The sequence below is a fragment of the Notechis scutatus genome, chromosome 1 (genome assembly GCF_049901735.1).
Source record: "Notechis scutatus isolate UNSWTSFEM ecotype Mainland chromosome 1, rNotScu1.2, whole genome shotgun sequence".
In the NCBI taxonomy this organism is placed as follows: domain Eukaryota; kingdom Metazoa; phylum Chordata; class Lepidosauria; order Squamata; family Elapidae; genus Notechis; species Notechis scutatus.
Window position 1 is genome coordinate 53,906,125 of NC_142009.1, and position 17,847 is coordinate 53,923,971.

Sequence of the window (17,847 nt, forward strand, 5' to 3'; positions counted from 1 at the left end):
AGGAGTAATAAAATCAGGTAATAACTCAATTCAAAACTTTGATCTTCCTCAATAGTTTCGGGTAGATGTTGAACAGCATGTAGAATAAGAGGAAGCTCCAGAGATCCATAGATTGAACAACAGTTCCCTAACACTACTTCCAGAACATGGCCTGACATGAAGTACTGGAACCACTGTTACTTCCAGGGTTTTGCTTATTGGGCATCCAAAAGTTTATTGTAATCAGTAGTGTCAAAAAGCTATCAAGAGATTTAGGAATTGGTTGGTCCATATTCTCACCATCAAATTTCTAGCCTCCTTTCATCACAGGCTGCTCCCATATCTAAAAGTCTATCATGCAAGACAGTGAGACAAAAATTGCTTCATCACCTATCCATTTTTCCTCCTTTGAGAATATTGGAAATTAGAAACAAACACCTGTCAAGTGGTAAAATTAATAAATTTAAAAGTTATGTCTTCCATTATTAATAACATCATCTTTGGCTAAAATTTCTCCATTAACCAAGTACAGGGTTAGTCAAGGAGAGTTTCAAAATTTAAATAGTGTAGGCAAATTCACTTACCTTTATATTTTCATAAAGCAGCTATTTTCATGCAAATCAGGACCTGATCTTGTCTTTTATTATAGAGGAAATTCCCCTTTGAAAGAAAGAGGAAATTGGGAGAGAGAAAAAACTACTTGTCAGCCCTGAAGCCATTTTGAGAGTATCTTTAAGGCTGCCACAGCAAGGCCGATTGAAGCTGTGGGAACATGAAGGGGGAGATAGAGATAACTGAGGGATGCGTAGCCAAAATAAAATTCTTTCCTGTGGGAGCCAAGGACACTCTACCAGGTGTTGGAAAGGCATGAACAAAAGCCAGCCGGAATTGGGACTGCAATCTGATTGGACCATGTGATGGACGTGTGACCTTGGGTTTTGATTTGGGTAGGGAAAATCCTGGGTCTGTCAGAGTCAGGTTTTCTCCAGCTGTGCCAATATGATATTCCTAATAAATTCATATTTTGAGAAAACTCTAAGTCTCGGAGTTTTGATTGCTTTGGATCTGTTACTTGGAACCCTGATACTATCATTGTTCAGAAAAAGGCAAAATATATAATCAATTCTTGTAGAAAACTATTTTAATAAAAGGAATCAAATATTGAGAAAATATATATGTTTAATAACAACTCTGTTTGGCAAAAGTACATAGTTACATACATACATACGTCTTCTACCACACCTATTTTATTTTATTATATATATATAGTCTTTTTAAAAATCCAAATTTAAAAAAGCACTCATTGCAACTATGATGCTTCTATGAATCAATTTCACAAACAGCAGACATTTCCTATTCTTTCCAAACCAATCTTATCAAAAGGCACAACTTATCATCACGTTTTCTGTGCATTCAATTGAAATGAAAGAGGCACAAAAAGACTCATTTGAATGGTACTTGCACAACACTTTATTCTGCTTTTATTCTGCCAAAGCTTCCCATCAACCAATAGCAGGATTATGCCATAAAATGGGAGCCTCATAGATAACTTTTTAAGAAACACTAGCATGGCGAATAAAGTCAGTGATAAAACAGAATTTATAATGTTCAGTTTCACAACTGACATGCCTCAAGACAAAAAAAGAAACATAATATTATTCCAAAGTGAAAGGGACTAGAAATCAAAAGGATTTCCCCCAAGAAGATTCAAATAGCTACTATTCTGAATATGGGTATTCAATTTGTAGATAATAAAATAATAGGCAAACAAAGATTTAGATGATTTCCTGAGAATGAATCATAACATAAAATGGACATACCTCCATTTTATTTTTGCCTTTACAGTTCTCCATTTAGGAATCACATAAATACAACTGAATTTTGGCTCTTTTTGATATTTAAATAGATCTTATGATGCAAAATGAAATTAAATTACTGAAGGATATGTCTACACTACAACTTTGTATGTTGCCATTTCACTACTTAAATGGATGCCAAATTAAGAAAAATGACCTGAAGTTTCTGCAAATTTCCAACTTTTTATCTGTTTTGTGATTCTCCCATCTCTTGTGTAGCCCTAGGAATCAGTGCACCCATTCTATTAGTGTGAGAGTTATTCAATCATGTGAATTTAAAACTGGCAAGAAAACAAGGGCATCTACACCTATGCATTATTTGAAATGACAATACTTTTTCCCATTATTACTTTTCTTTTCTCCGCTTTGCATTTTCACTTCAGAAAAATAAAATGAAACTCCCTGAGAAATACTTAAGTTGAAAACTTGCAAAATACCTTTCAATGGAAAAATGAAGAGAGAAGAAATGACAGAACAAAGTGCACTTCAGCAGCCTGATCCATCTTCAGACTGGTGCACACCCTTGATGAAAACCCCATCTGAAGGTCCTATAGATGCCATTGGCTTTTGTTTTTTTTTTTCTGTATGTACTGGGCCACACATGCGTTAATGTGAATTATTGTGTCTATCGCAAGCTGGTCCAACTCCACTTCTGTGTGTTGATGCTGCAGGCACACTGACCAGTTGTCAGATGTCATCTTGATCAAGCCAAGAATGTACAGGCCTTCCCGCCTGGCTTCATTTCTTCTCTTTTGTGAATACATCTGAGGATATCTCAGATCAATCCAGAAATATGGAATTGAGAAAGTGTTGAAAAGAGAAAGCAGTACAGAGGCAGAAGTCTCTATTTTACTTCAATATACCACTTTTAAAGTAGGACAAGATTGTCTGAACTAGGACAAGAAAGTCTGAACAAAGCTGCTATAAGTGAGATAGGAGCCATCTGATACATCTTGGATAAGTTATCTGGGCAAAATACATGCAGTCCATTCCAGCTCCCCATGCTTTTCTATAACTGTTACAAGTTGAAAGCTAAACTAGCTAAGTGGTTTCATGAAGGAAATAATAAAAAGGACACACACACACTCACAATTCTAAAACACTTCATTTTATAATCAATATTTTTCTTTACATAAACAGAAACACGCCAGAATTTTGTGCGAAAAAATATTTTAAATAAACTTTAAACTTATTCTTAATCTTTGTACATTCTGATATACATATGTAACAAGGTTTATGGCACCATTACTAGAACCAGAAAAGGGGGAGGGGGGAATAATTGCTTTTGTTGTATTCCTGCTTCTATATCAAGCCAGTAATCTTTGCACTATTTCTTAAAAAAATAGTATTTGATTACTGGGTAGCCTGCAATAATTGGTTTGAACACTCAAAATAAAAATACTTTCCATTCCCAAAAACTATTATTGCACAAGAAGCCAATAAAGGCATATGGCATAAAATGGTCAAGTCCCTTGGTGTTTAATGTCCTACCCCTCCTACCCACAACCCAAATAGAAAAAATAGTACCAGAAGATGAAACACCAGAGGAAATAAAAAGGTGTTCTCTAGCCAAAAGGGTGAGATGTGATTTGCAAATAATTTAAGCTGCTCTGATAATCTTTGTACCAGCAAGCATTTTCATTAGGGTTTTCTTTAGTAAAGTCCTTGCAAATTCAAGGCCTGTGGATCTAGTCTTTTTGCTATTATTTTGGCTGGTTCTGTCGTTACTTTTTTTTAAAAAAAATTATATAGCTGTTCTCAGTCTATGAACCTGCACAGACTACTTAGTCATAATTTCTACAAGTAGATGATTACTGGGTACCCACCCCCTCAAAAAAAACAAAAACCTAAATAATATCCAGGAAGATTTTTTCTCATAAACATCCATTTTTAAAAGCTGGTTTCTTTTTAAGCCTTCCTCCTTCCTCCATTCCTTTGAGAATTGATTTGCAATGGCATTCTGCGCAAAAATCTGTAACGACTTTCAAAAAAGTTTAAAAAAAAAAAGCTTTCCCTAGTAAAGCTAAAAAGAAAAGAATCACCCATGCTTCCCAATTTGTGGAAAGTTGGTGGGGGGGAAACCTGTCCTGTTGTTCTTTGATGTCACACAACAGTCTCAACCCCAATCAGCTTTGGCGTAAGAATTCGTGGTGTGACTCCATTGTTCAGATCTTCTTCAAACTCCAATAACTGCCCCATGAAATTAAGGTTGGGAGAAATGATTGGTCGCTTGCCTTTGACAAACTTATAGGCATCCGTCATAGTCATCCTTGTGTGCTTCATAAGGTATGCAATGACAATGGTGGCGGAACGAGACACCCCAGCCTGGCAGTGGATAAGAAGACCCTTCCCGCATTGGTGAGCTTCCTCTGAAAAGATCAGAAACAAAGGAAGATACTGACTTTAATAGGGAAAAGGTCATTGAAAGAGATCAAGACATAACTTCATAATGCAATTCATAGCTTAACATTTCACTGGCCCAACTTCACATTGGGAAGGAGGAGGAGAGGGAAGAGGAAGAAGAATTAGGTAATAGTAATAAGTCTTTATTGATTAGCCCTTGGGCCATATCAAAATGCAAAGTTCCAGCAACAATTTAATACTAAAATTTCATAAAAGCAATTCAAAATGAAATTTGATAAAATACTATTTAAAATGGAACTTGATAAAATACAATTTAAAATGGAATCTAGACAAAATACGATTTAAGATGAAATAGTAATAAAATACAATCCAAAATAAAATTGTAATAATGTACAATAATTTAAGCTATGGATAAAATATAATAACATTATATTTCAGAGTCGCCCTTGCAATCTACCCCAATCAATCCCACATATGCAGATCTCAACCGAATCATTTTGTTTAAATACTGTGCTACTTTAACTGTTATTTTCAAGTTCTGGCCTGACATAAGGTAAGTTATTTTGATATGGGTATCCCAATGGGACATTCGTCTGATATATAGACCAAGATACCTGTCTCTCATTACACAGGCAACAAGAATTAGGCATTGTTCAGTTTCAGTCTGCTCTTCCCTTACTTGATTTGTTTTTGCTAATGTACAAATCAATACAGGGCCAAATAAATTCAACGGATAGCTAGGAAGAACATTTAATATTTCAGCAACAAACAAGATTTTAAAGAAACCCAGAAAGAACTTGACAGAACTCTTTTTCTTCGCTGTAGAGAGAGAAGAATTGGAGAGCAGCAATGAAAGCCTCCAAGTCCATGGCTCTGCTCTTGTTCAGAGACTCTAATCAACACAGAAATTGCATTTATATGAATCAGCACTGTTGCTTATGAAGTATCCAAACAGTCTAAAGTTCATAAAACTCTTGAGAAATGTGTGCTTTGCTTCTCTCTGTTCCTGCAAGTAACTGAAAGCTTTGTTGGAAAATAGCCTAGAACAGGGGTCAGGAACTCTTTTTACCTTTTACCCCCCAAAAATTTATAAACACCACAATGCTACCCCCTTGATTTGAAAGGAAGGTCCTTGTGTATGTAAACTATACAAACAGAATGTCGGAAATAAATGCCTGGGGGTAATTAGAGAACGGAGCCGCGCCAGCGCGACCGTCCTCATTACCCCCAGGATTTTCACTGTTCCCAGTAAGTAATTCTAAAGCATTGTTGGAAAAATAGCCTAGAAGAATCCATTTGCCTCTCTTCTCTCCAGCAGTCCTTGTTTCAGAACATTTCTGTTATTACAACCTCCCATAAAAGTTCATTAGAGTCTTGCTGATAAGGCATAATTTAGGTGTTATGCATACTGAAAAGTCATGGATTGTTTTATCTATTTTTCACAGGGCCTAATAGCCCTATGTATTGTATCTTGACAGAATTCAACCAACTTTTAAGAAAGGAATTGGGAGCTTTCAGGTTAGACATTTCTTGCAGAAACACACTTCTCAGGATATGTTATCACTGGCTATGTTGCCAGAAACACTAGTGCAGCAGCATTTGAAAAACTAAAAGTTCTCCACCTTTCTTTATTATTTTCATGGTCTTCATATGAATCACATGCATAAATATGATACACCTGGTGGGACCCAGAAGAAGGGCTTTCTCAGTGGTGGCTCCCTTTCTCTGGAATATCATTCCCCCAGAGATTAGAATGGCCCCCACTCTAGCAGTCTTCCGAAAGGCACTGAAGACCTGGTTTTGCCAGCGGCCCTGGGGAACACAGAGAGGGATGGAGCCCATCAAATGGCTAGTGTAATCTGATGTCGTCGGGGCGGGAGGTGGGAGTTGGTTTTTTGTTTTTGTTTTTTGGGTTTTTTTTCCAAATTTTGTTCTATTGTACTTATTTTTTTGTTAGTTTTTATTGTTTTTTATTTTTATTTTTTGTTTTAAATATGGTTTTACATTGTGTAAGCCGCCTCGAGTCACCATGGGTGAATAGGCGGCAATATAATATATTCTTTGAAGACGTTTTGCTTCTCATCCAAGAAGTTTCTTTATCTGAAAAGCATCTTCAAAGAAAAACCAGAAAGTCCAGTTGCCTCTTGAAAAAGCACCTTTGGGCATCTCCAGCCTTACTTATTTTCTGGAAATCTCTCAATACGTGGCTATGCTATCAGGCTTGGTAGTCCCAGGAGACTGGTAAGATCTGGAGGTAGTTCCATTATGGCAGTTAGCATCTATTCTCTTGTGGGCCTTATGATTTTTGTAGACTTTTTTTAAAACAATGTCTCTTTTTTATTCATTTATTTATCATTAAATTTGTTTGCTGTCCATCTCACCTTGAGGTAACACTTTTTACAATGTTATATACAAACACATGTATTTAATAAAAAATAAAACACTATAAAAACACAAATTATCAACTAGGGAGAGAGGAGGGCGGAGGTGGGATCTGTTATTTATCAACCACATGTTTATTCTTTAATATCCGTATTGTACGCCACCCAGAGTCATATTGTTTTGTGGGATGGAGGGCACACGCACACACACACACACACACACACACACACACACGACAGGCAACTTTTGTGATTACAAAGCTAAACCCTGGTATGCCTTTGCAAGTTGGGCAGTGCAATAAACAATACAGAGTACGCTAGTTAAAGAAAAAAAAAATAGGGGCAATTCTATTTTATGGCTCTCGAAGTCTGTATCTGCCAGTTAAACAATAAATAATCTGTTGGCATGCTTAGTTTCCTAAAGCTAGAAATTTGCTGCTCATTTCCTTTTCCCCTGTAACAGTTACAGTACATTTAAGTTGCTATGTTGTAATGATCCAGTGCAAATGGGGCAAGGCTTGGATGGTTAGATAAGGCCAAAGTTCTTATTTTGCTATATGGGCTCTGGAAGAATGGATTTGGCCTGGAAGCACAATAAATCTTCAGCTGATGCAAGTCTCATCCTGTTGCCAGCATAAAGAAAATAGACTAGTTTTATTTAGCAATAGGACTATTAAGCTGCTAAACAAGACCTGTGACCCACAGAGAGTCTTCTGAGAAAAAAACTACAAACAAATGGCATATTTACAGAAAGATCAAATCTATGCTTATTTAGTATTCTCATGAATTCCCTATTTATGCCCCCAAATTGGAGCTCACAAGGAAGCAATGAGGCAAGCTGACGGATTTAATCAATTTTTCCCAATCTTGTGCCTGTGGCTGTATGAGTGTATAGGGCCTCAACTGACATAGTCTTCAGCTAGAATGGCCAATGTTCATGCTAGCTGAAGGATGAGGAAGTTAATGACTAACACATCTGGCACCAGTTGGGAAACACTGTCTCAATTTACCTAGGGAAAAATGTATGTTTCTATTTCCACAGATAAAATAATATATAGCTGCAAGCATTTTAGCTCAATATTATTAAAAATTCTGAAAGCAGTTCATTGTACCTTTTAACATTCTGTCCATACCCAAAAGCCAAAATGCATCATGCCAGATACAATAAAAAGAAAAGTGTTACCTTGAACAACATACATATATATAAAATCCTTGGCATGTTAGGAAGTTTTGCTGCAACTCTCCTTTCATAATCGTTCCTAGTCATATTTAGCTCTGTCCTATTTTTTCACCAGCCTCTTCCTGCAAGCCTATTATGCAGGATCAGATCTTTTGAGAGATGTGTGCAGATCAAATAGCATAAAGCTTTGTGTTTTGTAAAATTATCCTTCTTTCTTGAACTTATTCTGGGGGAATGTCACCAGAAGGCATCCATAATAAAGGACAAGCAGTTCTCGTAGCATTGTTGGATAAACTGGCTAACCTCACAAGGCAGTCCTGTGCGATCAAAGGAAGACCAAAGAAGCACTTATCCAGCTCATCTTGGAAGTAATAAAACTCTATTGCATGTAGCCACTGAGACCTCTATTCTCCATGAATGTGTATCAACACCCCTGGGAATCTGTGGCCATAATCAGTGAACCAAATTTGACAGTTTAACCAAGCACTACTCTTTTAACATTGTGACTACAACTTCCCAATTTCTATAAGATTGAATTTATGAAGGCAAAATCCATCTGAGGTGTTTTTTCCCCCAGATCTCTAATCACCTGCACTGGATTCCTGTTTCTGAGATAACCTGTCACTTGACTGTCCCACAATATCCCTATGAGTTTCTCATAGGCAGATACGTCATTCCTTTAAGAATGTGAGAATACAGAGAATGGATATTAACAAACATCTGCAAGATGGTATTAATATGGTATTAATAAGGTCAAAATTCCCTATCAAGCCCATGTTTTACAAAAAAAAAGCTATCTCTGCCGTAATGAATAGAAACCTGCTGGAAAAAGGATGAATATTACAAGGGATCAATTATTTTAGAAATGGAGCCAGGGATAAATAAATGCCCTGCTGTTAAAATGCCCAACCAAAGTAACTTCAATCATCCAACCAACCCTCTGGACCAAGATAAATCTATTTTCCAACCCAGAGTTAAAGTCACAAGAGCAGCACTTATTTAGAACAATCTAGTCAAACTGGAAAGAAGAATAGTTACCAATGAATTCAAAAGCCTCTTCGAAATACTGTCTGAGGTTCTGCTTGTTGCTATCCGTGGCAGGGAGACGTTTGTAGATGAACAAACCTTTCTCATAATGGTAGAGAGGGAGGTGAGTGGTGACGTTGATTATATAGCCAATGTTCAACCTCTGGATCTTCTCCAAGTCCTGAGCATCATGTTCATTGCCAAGAAAGAGGAAGGGCAAGATGGGGGTGAGCTCGGCATTCTCAATATCTGGAGTGGTAGCAATGGACTGAGGTAGTGTACAGGTTACTGCGGCCCCTCCACCTCCACTTTCAGGACACTCCTGAAGTTGGAGGGAATTATCACAGAGGTTTTCATGGTTCTGCTTAAAACTGCTGAGTCCACCTGCAACAAGAGAGAAGAATTGGGTTTTTAATAAGAGAAAATGAATGGGGAGATTGAGAGTTCAGTGCTGACATTTTTAATCCACCAAACAGAGACAGAGCCCCATCCTGATTCTGAAGCTGTAATTTTCATTTTCTGCCATGTGCTGGAAACTCAACTCAAAGCTGCTTGACAAAGCAAATTATCTTGGATCATAGAGTCCAGGGATATATTCACTTACTAGTTCTTTCATTGGTTTGTTAGTGGTCTCAAAAAACAGACAAGATGCCTCTAAGTTGCAGTAGATACTTGTACTCACTTTACATTTGGCCTTATATGTACCTTTCTGCAGCTTAATAACTTTTCCCACAATCTCTTAGTCCACAGGAGTTGAACCCAGTACTAAAGTTGAAATCAAAATTGAAAGGATGCATAACAATGGGTTGTGTGTTGCAAGAAATGAAAACACATTTGGTACCTTTTGCTTTCTTTTTCATTCAAAAGAATTGTGTCTGTAGCTTTCATTTTTATGGTGTTTATTATGTTTTTTGTTACATTTTATATCTGTGGCTTTTTTACTGTGTTGTTTTATTTCTATATTGTATGCTGCCCAAAGCCGCTTTTGATGAGATGGGTGCCTATATAAATTTGATAAATAAACTTCTGAATCAAACCATTTGGATTTCACAATCCAATTTTCCTCCTAATAAAATTCTGCTTCACAAAGAAGAGATTACTCAAAAAGTGAATTGTTAAAAGACAGGGTACACACAAGACCTAACTTTTTTTCCCCCTCTAATGCCTGAGCAGGCATTCAGGATTGCCTTCTGTTCTCTCGCAGTTGGGACACTGATTCAGAAAAATAAAAATGTGAAAACTTTCCTCCCTTCAATCCAAATGACTTGAGCTGAAACTCCCCACCTGCCTAGTTGCCATGGCATTGACACAAAGACATAGAATGACATCAGCTTGGCATGACATCAGCTCTTTGAGTGCAAACAATGTAAGAAGCACCACTTTGTTTAAGGGCTTTTGGTACAACTGTGTGTTTCAGAACCCATGATGTAATGCTAACAGGTGGTTGGACCAGCTTTTGCCTCAGGAGGAGGAAAATACAGTTATGGCCCTTCTGAATATGTAGGAGATTATAGGTGAGGCAGCTACTAACAACAGAGGAACTTTGTCTTGAATTAAAGAGAAATGCTGCCTTTGGCAAACTGGGCAAGTGGTCTTTGGAAAATTGCAATATATTTTGCACAAAGCAATCAGCTTAACAGAAAATCTTATTTCTTATACACATATTGAAAATCAAGAACCGGTAACTTAAAGGCAATTGTGCTCCCAAATCATTCAGGATAGTCCCATTATTTCATCTACTGTTGCTCTTCTGTGCCAAAATAACTTTAAAAAGTTTAGACATTCCTAAACTAAGTTCTCAAAGAAAAATACTAAATATGCTAGTCATTACAAAAAACAAGTAGCTTGTATTTTAAAGATGAGCATTAAGTACTAGAATATAGGCGAGTGAGAAATCAAGAGTTTGGTTTTCCTAATAATTTAATAGTTTGCTCAATTCATTTGAAGACCTCTTCCCTGCACCACTTCTGGGGTTTTGCTATTTTGTTAGCCAACAGAGAAACATTATGGTCAAAATCTATAGTAATTCGACAAAGGCATCTTGGAAAGATTGGGGTTTTTTGCTCTGAATTCTGTTTAAGTCCTTAAAGGCTTCTTCCTTTCAGTCTGGAAAGAACAATGGGAGAAATCTTAAAACATTTCAAAAGAGAGGTCAGCAGCACCAAATTGTAGCTTTGGATTTAGCCAGAGGAAATGTTTTTCCTTCTCCATATCATGAATATACTTATTTTGTTTTACAATGATGTGCTCTAGTTCTTAGGTAGCAGTATGAATTTTTCCATAAAAAAAGCTGTGTTCCTAATGATGGCTTGATGAGAAAATGCAACCAGAGCACACTTTTTCTACTTGCATAATCAAATGGAAAGGTATTCCTGCCCACTAGTCCACTGAGGTGTTGTTGTTATTGCTGTTGCTGTTGTTGTTGGGCCTGGAGTAAAAGGCAAGGTCTCTCCAAAATTAGGAACATGCCAACTGTTTTTTTTTTTAAAAAAGCTTCCATGCTACTTAAGAAAACATGGCTGGAAAATATGTGGCTTTCTACAGATATTGCTAACAATCTATCTTCATCGTTGGCCAAGCTTTTTGGAGTTGCTGTGTGTTGTGGTTCAGCAACATTTGAGAGTCCACAGGTTCTCCCTATAAAAGATTTCAGGCATAACTAATGTAAATGCAAAGCTCTGGTGAGTTTTGTAAACTATCCACAAGATTACAGTCTCCTCATCTCAAGCCACATTTTAGATATGGTTGAAGCAAAGCCTTAGTATAACTGATCTCTGATACAATAACCTGGGAGATGAGATGGGTGATGAATTTATAAGTGCTAGGAAGACCAGGTAACCATATTTCATATTTGAATTTCTGACAAGAGGAGTGGGAGGAAGGGAAGGCATTAGGAAGATGGTCAGAGAAATGGACAGCACTCTGAGGCAGTAATGGAGTTAAAGGAATAAGGCTGGGAAGGAAGAATGGGTGAGTGATGTGCAGTAGCTAAGGAGGAGAGAAAAATGTTGGGAAGATTGATAGATCAGGCAGGCAGGTGGATATAAGTTGGCAGCAAATATAATTCTTTTTCCTCACCCTGGCTCTGCCCCAATCCATAGTTCCTGACTGACAAAACAATAGAAAGAAAAGGGGTCCTTCAACAATCCCTAAGGTTGGTGCTAAGAATGATGCCCTTATCTTTGAAGGACTGGTAGTCTGTTTCAGAATTAATACACTCTCCTTTCACTTTAAAATACTTTAAAATGAGATTTTTAATTCCCAGTTTGATCTCCAGGATCCTAGTTATTTTGTACTTTTCCACTTGATCACAACCTCTTTTTTTTCCTTAAGGGAATGGAAACCCTTAATAATATTTAATGTTCACATCCATCACACCTATACTTCTAATGGTTGTGGAGCATAGGAGATGAATAGAAAGAGAACACAATGAAACTCCCAGAACCAGATTGGTTTGATTTTAAAAGTAGGTAATTAAGTATATTTCCATATCATATTATATATGTAGGAGTTGGGTTGAGAATGGAAGTATCACTGTTCTCTGATGCACATCGATATCCACTGCAGTATGCAGATGCCCAGAGAAAGGCTGGGGCTCTGGAAGAAGACTTCAGGCCCAGTTTTTCATAGAATCAGAAGATTTGCAAAGTATCTTTGCGGTCTAATCCAACCCTCTGTTCATCACAGCATCTACTAACTAAAGCATCTCTGATACCTTTTGCATCCCCCTACTTACAAGCATTTCCTGCCAATATACAGGAAATGGTTTTCTTTTTAAAATGGTTTATCAGAGGTGGTATTCAGCAGGTTCTGACCAGTTCTGGAGAACCGGTTGAGGAAATTTTGAGTAGTTTGGAGAACCAGCAAATACCACCTCTGACTGGAGATCTTACAGTATCCTTCCCCTGCCACGCCCACCAAGCCACGCCCACAGAACTGGTAATTTAAAAAAAATCCCACCACTGTGGTTTATGGCTTAAAAATATCCCTACACATTGAAGCATTCCTTTCTCAATATGTAAAATATTACTGCATTAAAAAATCACTATCATAAAAATTATCAATAAAATCATGCGTATATGTGTATGTATATGTATATTTAGAAAGCAGAATAATCATAGCAGGCAATAACTTTAGAAAAGTGTTGTGCAAGAAAACCTTATCAGATGACGAGTTCATGAGAACTATAAAACACATGTTCTTTTGTATAATTATGGAGGTCAGACTTTTGTCAGGGACCAGCATATCCATTCATTACTGATTTTATTCATAGAATAACTGCTGATAAGAAAAATATGGCATCAAGTATTGGGGGAAAACCTTATCCAAGAAGTTCATTTCAGGATACATCAAAAACACAGCACAGTACTTGGTTCTCTATCTGTTAAATAAAAGGCCATTTCAGGCATCAAATACATAGTCAAAACTTATTTGGCAAATTGCAATAGCTGTGCTGTTCTCATTTCTGCTTTGTCCCATTTAGTATTGCTGTCTAATATCTATTATCAGTAGTGGAGTCCTGTTATTTGTCTCTCAAAGAGCATATATTACTTGGGCACACACACATATATACATACATACATACATACATACATACATACATACATACATGTTATGGCTCCCCCTTCAGAGTTCAAACAACACAAAACCAAAAGCAGCCGTTCCAAAACTTAAATCCCACAGAAAGGAGTTCTACAAGATTATATTCCACATGCCCTGTTTATCAAAACAGTCCTGGTACAAATTCTCAAAGCTCCGAGCCTCTGCTGAAAACCTCTGCAGGTAATCAGTCACTTTGTTCCTGACAATCTTCCCCACACAGCTGTGTTCTTTATACACTTTGAGGCAACGTGCTAATTACTGACTCACCCTCCCTTCTAACTGAGTTTGCCTCCGTAAACCACCTAGATGGGCGTGTCAATCTCCCTAAATCAACGCCTGGCCTGATGTCTCCCCACAGCTTGACGTTTCAGCCTCCTTCTTGTTCTGGCATCAAGCCACGATCTGTCAGCTTCTTCACTCGACTCTTCTGACTCATTCTGTGGCTCAATTGCAGGCATGAATGAGGTCAAGGGTTCAGGCGAAGAATGTCTGTGTGATAACCTCTCATCCCCCTGGCTCACATCTGTGTGTTTACAGTGGTTTCAGATTTAAATTTGGGGCAGCCTATTGCTGTGCCAGAATGGTTTTTTTCTTCATCCTGATTGGTTGAAAGTCTTGGTCTGTGTTTATTGGTCACTTGAAGCACAGAGCTGAAGACAGAAGCCTGAAGATGATGAATGAGACTTCATCAAACGTTGCCTAGATACTTCCAATCTTACGCGGAGAAAACCCGAATAACCAAAGATCCATATATATATATATATATATATATATATATATATATATATATATATATATATATGTGTGTGTGTGTGTGTGTGTGTGTGTGTGTGTGTGTGTGTGTGTATGGCCTTCAGCTTTGTTAGGGTATTTTCACGCGTCATTATAGTTGTGCTTTGTGTAGCAACGCTTTCAGCAGAATCTCATCTGCCATCATCAGGCTTCTGTATTGAGATTCTGCTGAAACGTTGCTACAACTTTAAAAGCACAACTATAATGACGTGGGAAAATACCCGAACAAAGCTGAAGGCCATACATGTAAGTACCCGCGAAAACTTAAGAAAATATATATATATATATATATATATATATATATATATATATATATATATATATATATCCATGTATAATGACATGGAAAAATACCCGAACAAAGCTGAATACCACCACACACACACACACACACACACACACACACACACACACACATATATATATATATATATATATATATATATATATATATATATATGGATCTTTGGTTATTCGGTTTTCTCCCGCGTAAGATTCAAGTATCTAGGCAACGCTTCGGCGAGGTCCCACTCGCCATCTTCAGGCTGGTGCTTTCGGCTTAGTGCTGAAACATTACTACTTAGTGCTTTCGGCTTAGCTTGCACTGGCACTAAGCCGAGCACCAGCCTGAAGATGGCGAGTGGGACCTCGCCGAAACGCTGCCTAGATACTTCGAATCTTACGCGGGAGAAACCCGAATAACCAAAGATCCACATACAAATACCATGAGAACCTCAGAAAATATATATATATATATATATATATATATATATATATATATATATATATATATATATATATATATATATATATATATATATATTTGTTTTCTTAAGTTTTCGGGTACTTACATGTATGGTATTCAGCTTTGCTCGGTATTTTCCCACATCATTGTAGTTGTGCTTTTAAAGTTGTAGCAACGTTTCGCAGAATCTCATCTGCCATCATCAGGCTTCTGTATTGTGTCTGCCTGTGAGTCAGACTTTTACAGTGGTTTCAGATTTAAATTTGGGGCAGCCTATTGCTGTGCCAGAATGGTTTTTCTTCATCCTGATTGGTTGGGAGTCTTGGTCTGTGTTTATTGGTCTCGGAGTTTGCTGTGTTCTGCTTGATTGGTGTCTCTAATATCTTCTGTCTGTTTTTTGGCTCTTTTTGTATCTTGATTGGCTGGCAGCATTGTGTTACTTTATTGGAGGCCTTTAGTGCAGCTTGGCTTCGGGTAAATGGATGGCTATCATTAGTTAGGAAGCTGGGTTTCATCTGGGTGCCTGGTTGGGATGTGTTTGAGCTGGAGGTATCAGGGGGATCTGTTTGTGCCCAGGTGTTTGCCTGGCTTGTGGTGTGGAGATTTTTTGTTTGTGAGTGCAGGCTTCCAAATGATTGACAGCCTGGTAGAATCATCTCTTCTGTTCATGCTTTCTGGTCTTTTTCAATCTCTATGGCTTCTCTGATGATTCTATGGCTAGGGTTTTCTATAGTGGCTAGGGTTTTGGTGCCATTGAAGTTGATGCTATGACCTGTGGCTTCCATGTGTTGGACTAGTGAGGAAGTGTGTTCCAGCTTTTTGACTGCATTTTTGTGTTCATCCAGGCGGGTGCTTATTCTTCTATTGGTCTGTCCAATGTATGTGGCGGGCATGATGCACAGGGGACTTCGTATATGCCTTGGTTTTCCAGGTCAATTTTGTCTTTGGGGTTTCTGAGGATGGCTGCTATTTTTCTGTCTGTTTTGAAGGCAGTCTTGATGTGGTGTCTGTATAGTATCTTACTAATTTTGTCTGTAGTGCCTCTTATGTAGGGCAGGACAGCTGTTCCATGGGTCTGTTCATCTTCTGGGTCTCTATTATGTCTCAGTGTGTTTTGTGGATCAAGTTGGTGATTTTGCTTTTGTGGAAGCCGTTGGCTGTCAATATTTTAGTCAGGGTGCATAGTTCAGTCTTAATGTGTGTCTTGTCTGCCAGGCGTTTGGTTCTAGTAATTAGTGTTTTAGCCACGGAGTTTATCTGTGCTGGGTGGTGGTGGGATTGGGCGTTGAGGTAGCGGTTGGTGTGTGTTTTCTTCTGGTATATGGTGTGTCCTAGTGTGCCATCTGTTTTTTTGTAGATTAGTACATCTAGGAATGGTAGTTGTTTATTTGTTTCTGTTTCCATGGTGAACTTGATTTTGGGGTGTGCGCTGTTTAGGTGTGTTAGGAAATTGTTTAGGTTTTCTTGTCCATGGGGCCAAATCACAAATGTGTCATCGATGTATCTTAACCATAGTTTGGGTTTGAGGATGGCATTGGCCAGGGCTCTGGATTCGAATTCTTCCATGAACAGGTTTGCAATGACAGGTGACAGTGGTGATCCCATGGGGGCTCCTTCTATTTGTTTGTATCTTTGTCCTTTGTATATGAAATATGTATTGATTAAGCAGTGTTCTGTTAGTTCCATGAGGTGTTTAGCTGGTTGGTATTTATTTTTGATGATTTCAAGGGTCTCTTTTATCGGGACTTGAGTGAATAGTGAAACCACGTCAAAACTTACAAGCAGAGCTTCTTGTTCCACGTGTAGATCTTTGATCATTTCCAAGAAGTGGTATGAGTTTTGTACATGAGAAGCTGCTGTTTCAGCATGGGGCTGTAGCTCTTTTGCTAGGTGTTTAGCTAGGTTTTGTAGTGGTGCTCCTCTGGAGCTGACTATGGGTCTGAGAGGTATGCCTTCTTTGTGTATTTTTGGGAGGCCGTATAGTTTGGGGCATCTGGAAGATTTATATATATATATATATTCTTAAGTTTTTGCGGGTACTTACATGTATGGTATTCAGCTTTGTTCAGGTATTTTCCCACGTCATTATAGTTGTGCTTTTAAAGTTGTAGCAATGTTTCAGCAGAATCTCATCTGCCATCATCAGGCTTCTGATGGCTTCAGAAGCCTGATGATGGCAGATGAGATTCTGCCGAAATGTTGCTACAACTTTAAAAGTACAACTATAATTATGTGTGTGTGTGTGTGTGTCCATTTACATAAAACTAAATACATGAAGAAGCTGCACTGTACTGACAAGATTGCTTTGAGCCATGCTCCTCCTAACTGACAAGATTGCTGTGAGCCATGCTCCTCCAGGGAGGAAGGGAGGATTCAATGTCCAAGCAGAATTCTAGTGGAAGCAAAATGATATTTGCAGACAGAAAACAGTCAGTAAGTGAGGTGGAATTTCTTAGTTAAATTCAAGATGCTGGTTGTCACCTGTAAAGGCCTACCTGGACTTTCTCTTAATTGGAGAAAGGTGGTTCATAAATAACCATGAAACTACCTTTACTCCTCCCATAAGATCTTATCTTGTAAGATCCTGCAGCCACCCTTTCTCTACCATCAACCCCACCCTCTAGGATATTGTTGCCTGGATGTTCACCTGACCCTGACCTTAATGCCAGTTGAAAAAACTCTGAAAACTTGCCTTTTGAGATGGGAGGCTGGTGTGATTTGTGATCCTGATACCAGAAGATAACTGATATGGCATTTTTCTCCCCATTGCATTCTATTTGTTTATGTGCTTTTATATTGTATTTTTACATTCTTTAACTGCCTCCAGTTTTCAGATTTGATGGCTTATAAATCAAACAAAATAAATCTCAGAGGAACAGAGAAAGATGGAAAGAGGTGACAGGTTTCTTCTGAGTGTTCCTC

At 38.0% G+C, this 17,847-nt stretch overlaps 1 protein-coding gene across 2 annotated transcripts in view; it reads right to left on the reverse strand.

Annotated features, from left to right (window-relative positions):
* Nucleotides 1–2,924: 2,924 nt before the first annotated feature.
* Nucleotides 2,925–17,847, reverse strand: part of DUSP10 (dual specificity phosphatase 10) — a 38,760-nt gene continuing 23,837 nt past the window's right edge. For both annotated transcript variants that reach the window (XM_026682328.2, XM_026682337.2), the window contains exons 3-4: nucleotides 8,799–9,170; nucleotides 2,925–4,204 (exon numbers count right to left, since the gene is read on the reverse strand). In XM_026682328.2, coding sequence (XP_026538113.1) covers nucleotides 3,939–4,204; nucleotides 8,799–9,170 — 638 coding nt within the window. In that variant the 3' untranslated portion in view covers nucleotides 2,925–3,938. The remainder of the gene's footprint in view (nucleotides 4,205–8,798; nucleotides 9,171–17,847) is intronic.